At 38.2% G+C, this 5,796-nt stretch overlaps 1 protein-coding gene across 2 annotated transcripts in view; it reads left to right on the forward strand.

Moving 5' to 3' along the window:
* The window catches only part of LOC137973033 (methyltransferase-like protein 27), a 7,165-nt gene extending 2,400 nt beyond the window's left edge, over positions 1-4,765 (forward strand). The window contains exons 3-4 of one of the 2 annotated variants that reach the window (XM_068819749.1): positions 1,266-1,644; positions 4,377-4,719. In XM_068819749.1, the coding sequence (XP_068675850.1) occupies positions 1,266-1,644; positions 4,377-4,576 (579 nt within the window). In that variant the 3' untranslated portion in view covers positions 4,577-4,719. Of the gene's footprint in view, positions 1-1,265; positions 1,645-4,376 lie in introns of both variants that reach the window. The other variant, XM_068819748.1, reaches the window with a different exon arrangement.
* Positions 4,766-5,796: the final 1,031 nt, after the last annotated feature.

Raw genomic sequence — 5,796 nt, forward strand, 5'->3', positions numbered from 1 at the left:
AAAAGCTGACGTTTCGAGCGTTAGCCCTTCGTCAGAGAAGGAACTTCTAGAACCTCTAGGACTTAGAGTTCGTTGGATGTGTCTTTAAGGTATGGTAGTATACCTGGAGTCGTCATGTGAGGTCTTTTAAGAAAAGAGGTTCCCTTATAAAAAGGAAGAACGATTGTGTCTCTTTTCAGCTAATAGAGGACATTTGTCTGATCCTTTTAGGATCAATGGCATCAAATACAACTGGTTAATGAATTTAACTGGCTTGCAATGAAATTAGGAGTCCAAACAGCCCATGAATTTTGAAAGCCAGCAAGCAGATAGAGCAAATTCCAGAAATAGTCATATGTCTGTTGAGACTGTTATTTATTGTTAATAGTGTTTTTTTTTAAAAAGGAAAGCTCATTTCCCATTCTGGACCTTTTTCCTCTCAAGAGCTATTGTTATTCTTGTGGCTAAATATACTTTAGACAAATTCAAGGTACAGGGGCCACTCTCATGGTTATCTTGCAAAGTTGTATCCAATGGTGCCTGCAGGACATTGCAGGGACAGATGCCTTACTCCCCATTTCTAGATTTCTTGCCATTTCGCAAAGATTTGTTGCTGTCATTTTAATTATGCTTTTGTGATTCTCTGGCAAAAAGGGGCCAAAATGGTTGCAAACGTGATACAAAATCCAGTCCCTCGCTACTCCAGGCACCAGTTGTTCGAAGGGTGGATAGTGGTATCCACTGGATAAATCACTATCCGCTGGAGAACTCAATTGTTTTTGCTAGTGTTTATCTGCTAAATAGTGATTTATTATATAGATACTTAAGAAATACCAGGATTTTTCCTTTTGCTAAAAAAATCATATCTTCACTGCACATAGTGAACATCATTTTAATCTTTCACATGTGAGAATATACAATGTAGGTGTCGTCATGGTAATGAACACGAGCTTCCTCTTCATTGTAAGATACTTTTGTGCTTTAATATATTTCATCTCTTATTACATTAACATTCTTATTGCAAAATTTTACATTATCATGATTTGTTTTTCATAACTTTCATATCTTGTTTCATGTTACACAACATGTGAGTTTTAGCAGTTGGTGACCACTTTTTTATCATTTCGAAAATGAGTAAAACAAGTTGTTTTAAATCTGGACATTTCATCAATATCTAAATGTATATAATGAACAGATCATTGCATGGCCGCTTGGGGATGCGAAAATTCGTAACCCCGCGCAGTCATGTAATATCCTCTATTTACTATGCTGATGTGTTTTGTCAGGATTCGGATCATCATGGTTACAAGGCACACGCCCTGTGCATTGAGGCTTTCAACGAAGCCTTGAAGTCAAAAGACGTCTTTCCTGATGCCAGTAAAGAAATAAGGATCCTCGATGCTGGCGCAGGCACTGGGATTATTGGCGAAAAATTGGTTGATCTTGGTTATAGAAACATCGATGCTTTGGATATGTCTCAGAACATGCTTGATTTGGCAGCATCAAAGAATGTCTACAAGCGGCTCATTTGCGGTTATTTGTCTAAGGACCGCATTGAAGATATTAAGACTGGTGAATATGACATCACCTTGTGCGGGGGAACAATTGTCTATGGACAGGCCAAGCCTGAGGCACTGTATGAGTGTGTGCGTCACCTAAGACCAGGTCAGTCGTAAAACGAACTTCGTTTTCTAAAGTTAGAGTGTTACTGCTAGGGAAATTGATTTAAATAAAGATACAAGTAAGCAAGTTAAAATACGTGTGGAATGAAAGAGAAAAAGATCGAGGCTCCACAATTTCTGATTCCCTAAAAAGGTCAGGCTCTCCCAGGGGTTTTGTGGAACAAGGAAACATGGCTAATTTCAACTGGGGAACAGAGGAACAGCGTCAAAATATTTTAGGGAACAAAAACAAAAACAATTTAAAACAAATTTAGGGATAAAAAGGCTGGGAACAAGTTTCAATGTAATCTGGGGAACAAGGGAACACCAGGTGAGGATGTTGAGGCAGATAACTCTTGGGACTCTAATACGGAACTACGACGGCGGCGTCAACTGTCGTAAGTCTTTTGCAATTACATGTATTTTATCTCGTTTATCTCGTGGCACAATGTGGGCAAAGTATCCTGAAAACAAATTGGTGCGAGAGGTTTGAGCGTAAAAATAGACAGTAAAGATTTCATGTCGTCATAACCTCTGAGTCAACTTTGGTGATTTTACGTCGTTTTTATGCAGTGTACCGCAAACATATGTGCTACAATGCGTAAGGCATGGTTGTTTTTTTTCTCTTTTGACCAATTATTGTCTTGTGACGTCGTTGCTACAGAAGTCGTCGTTCCTAAATTAAACGCCCTTATTACAACTTATGGCAAGGACAAAGAAAGAGTAGTTATTGACGTCATAATCGACGTCATCATCAGCGACGCGACGGTAAACGAAAACGTCATTAACATTGGAAGTTCAGGTTTATTAATCTTTTTCGTCATCATGTCGGTTTGTCTAACTTCTAAAAACTAGCGCAACTTTCCAGGAAATGAATTAGGAGGTGCGGTGTTGAAACTACGACAGGAAATTCAAATTCATTGCCTTGTTTTCACGTTCTCCATAAAACTTGAGAATTGGTCATTTTACGTCGCATGTTTGCCGAAAACGTGAGACAAATGTACAAAAACTTAAAAATGCACATGCAGAGCGTGCAAAGGTATTGTTTTTGCTCATTAAACATGCAAAATTTGAGACGTTTTCGTTGCCGTCGCGTCTTAGATCTTAAACCCCCTATTAGGGAAGGCAGCGAGAACGTCATCTAAAAATATAAATTCGCGTTTTTAATATGACAAGGGCGTGGTAGTTCCCCAAAAATGACAGTGGTCGAAACGGCACTTAATTTAGGGGGAAAATGAAAATTTCAAGAAGAACTGCTGACGTCTTTCATAAAACCTCAAATCTTCACGATGTTGTTTTGCTGACGACGGCAAAGAAATGGACAAAAGTGAAAAACGCACGTGTAGTGCGTGCAAAGCACGCAATAAATATGCAATACATATGCCAACTTGTGACGTTGTCGTTGCCGTCGCCGTTGTCCTTGCTTAAATCCCTATAGAGTGTTTCACTCACGTGATCAGTAACCTTACATTTTTCCACCGAAACAAAAGAAAACGTTTCCATGACAATAGAGCATAGCTATATACATAGCAGACAATAGCTATATTTAAGGTTTTATGAAGAACGTCAGTACTTGACGATAAATTTTAATTTTCTCCCCTAAATTAAGCGCCGCTCATAACGATTTCATTCCTGAGAAACTGCCACACCTTTGTCATATAATTAGAATAATGAGAATTTATGTTTTGAGGTGACGTTCTCGTTGCCTTTCCCGTCGTCGCTGCTAAAGCTCAAGGTAAAGTCGAAAAGAAGGGACCCCAAGTGTTTTTTTTTTGGGGGGGGGGGGAGGGGTTGTAAATACCTTGTAGTGGACTTAGTGTCCTATTGTATTTAACACCCACTTTAACACCCACCTTAGGATGAATCTTAACCGCAGTGACGTCAAGAGAAAACATTCTATTTCCGGCACTTTTTTTATGCCATCAACCATGAATTTGTATCTGTACTGCTCTAAAAGTGTAATGATGGTAATAGTACCTTGAACATGGCAGTGACCAACTCGAAATTGTAATGGCTACTCTGGTCATTGCGTATACATGTACTTTAAGTTGTTGTTTGACAACACCAGATTTCCATTTTTTTCCCATACAAATGTTAGTCAATTAAGAAGTCATCTTTTTCGATTGTTGCCGAAAATAACAAAAGCTTTCCGGTTTAAAAACAAAAGTGCAAGGCGTTGCTTTACTATTTTCAAATCACAATTGGCGATTGAAAAACCCCAATTCAACCCAAATTCATACGTCCTGGGCTCTGCGGTCAAAAACTACAAATACAGTAGACTGTGCTGATGTGAGTCAATTGACAATTATTCCATGAGATCTCGACAGCCATTGGCTATAACCAATCTCACATCCAACATGCGCGAGTGCAATAATTGTTTTATTAAATTTCATGAAAACTCTGAACTGTTTTTACAAAACGACATTATCTCGTTTCAGTGTCACAAAAACTATTGGCGCAATCAGTTTCCATACAAGGTCATCATAATTTGAGCCAATGAAAACCTCAGAAAGCCAACCAATTGAGAATTTAATAAAATCTCTATCTATATATAATGAGGATAATTCACCATGTCTTTTACAATAATCTCGAAAATGCTTTATTTTGATAATGCCGACCTAGTAGTGAAAATCGGAAAGTCATAAGTTCGATTCTTTTGAGGCAAACTTGGATTTTTCCCAAGCATACCCGAGTCATTATCGGTTTATAAATCTGACTTGTTTTTTAATCTTTTAGGAGGTCTGTTTATTTTCACGATCCGTGTCGACTCCTTTGATCCAGTGGAACTTGGTTACAGCACCAAGTTTGAAGAGATGGAGAAAGCTGGGATATGGAGCCTTGTGAAGAGAGAACGACGTGAGCTGTACTCCAATCCACACGAAGAAAGACACAGGGATTGTTACTTGATAACTTACAAAGTTTTAAAAAATAGCTGAAACTGTTATTATATGAAAGCTGGGCCATCTTACGAACATCGATGGAGGTTACTGCTTACATAATCATCAAGTGGAGAATTTATAGTTTTTACCGAACAAGGGGTTTCTATACATCGGTTATGGGTTAATTACTGCTTAGTTAATGGTTTCCTATGGAATAAGGTTGAATATTTTTCTTGAAATTTGAATGTGCTATTTGTATTACAATAATTATTATATACAACGAGGCTTTAGGCTTTATTGTATACAACGAGGCTTTAGGTGAGTTGTATACAAATACAAACCATATTATCCTATAAACAGGGGCGTAGCTCGAGATGTTGAAGGTGTAAGCACACGAAGAATGTTTCGAGCGCCGGGGGCCTTGCAAAGCAGAAAATTTTGAAATTTGGGTTCTCGCAAATGCCATTTCCGACTATTTCCGAAGGACATTTCAATAAATCAATGCGAAGGAAAATGCAGTATGTAGTCAGTTGTTTATTTTACCCATCTTTAGAGTTGTCAGCAAGCTACAACGCAAACAGGGAGTTTACAAGCATAGGGCAAGACGTCTCAAAATCTGTAATAACCGAGCGTCTCAAAATCTGTAATAACCGAGTGTCAAGTATTTATGAGTCAATGAGTCAATGAGTTAGTGAAGTTAATTAAACCATAAAATGAAAGCTAAAATTTCAGAGAGTGCTTAGGCCTTATCACTGAAACGAGGGCTTAGGCTTAATCAACAAATTATTGCTATATTGACTGTGAGTCCATTGACTCATGACTCATTGACTCATCCTCCTCCGTCCTCGTAATAACATAATCATCATAACTTTTCCTTCAAAAATAACCGGCAATTGGGGACTGGTGATGAGAATGACACTGTGTGGGGGCCTCTAAGGAGATCTTATTAATGCTTTTGACACCAATTTGTCAGGTACGCACGTGCGTGTTTGCTTAAAGAACGCCTCGCCCCTGATAAATGTTACACATTCAGCCAAAAATTACGCTTACCAAGCAAATCATGACGCCAACGATTTTATTGGAAAAATCACACGTTATAGGACTAAAATGTACCAATTTAGCAAAACATGTTGGAAGAATAGAAATAATTGCAGTGAATGAATACAAAGTAGTTAAACGAGTTTTCTACGTCTACTCCTGACTTCTGTCTTTTGACTCAGAGATTCAAATTTCGAGTGATCTGATTGGGCAGAACGTTTTATGAAGTACCTCTGTAG

This window comes from Montipora foliosa, chromosome 10 (genome assembly GCF_036669935.1).
Source record: "Montipora foliosa isolate CH-2021 chromosome 10, ASM3666993v2, whole genome shotgun sequence".
NCBI classification, from domain to species: Eukaryota; Metazoa; Cnidaria; class Anthozoa; order Scleractinia; family Acroporidae; genus Montipora; species Montipora foliosa.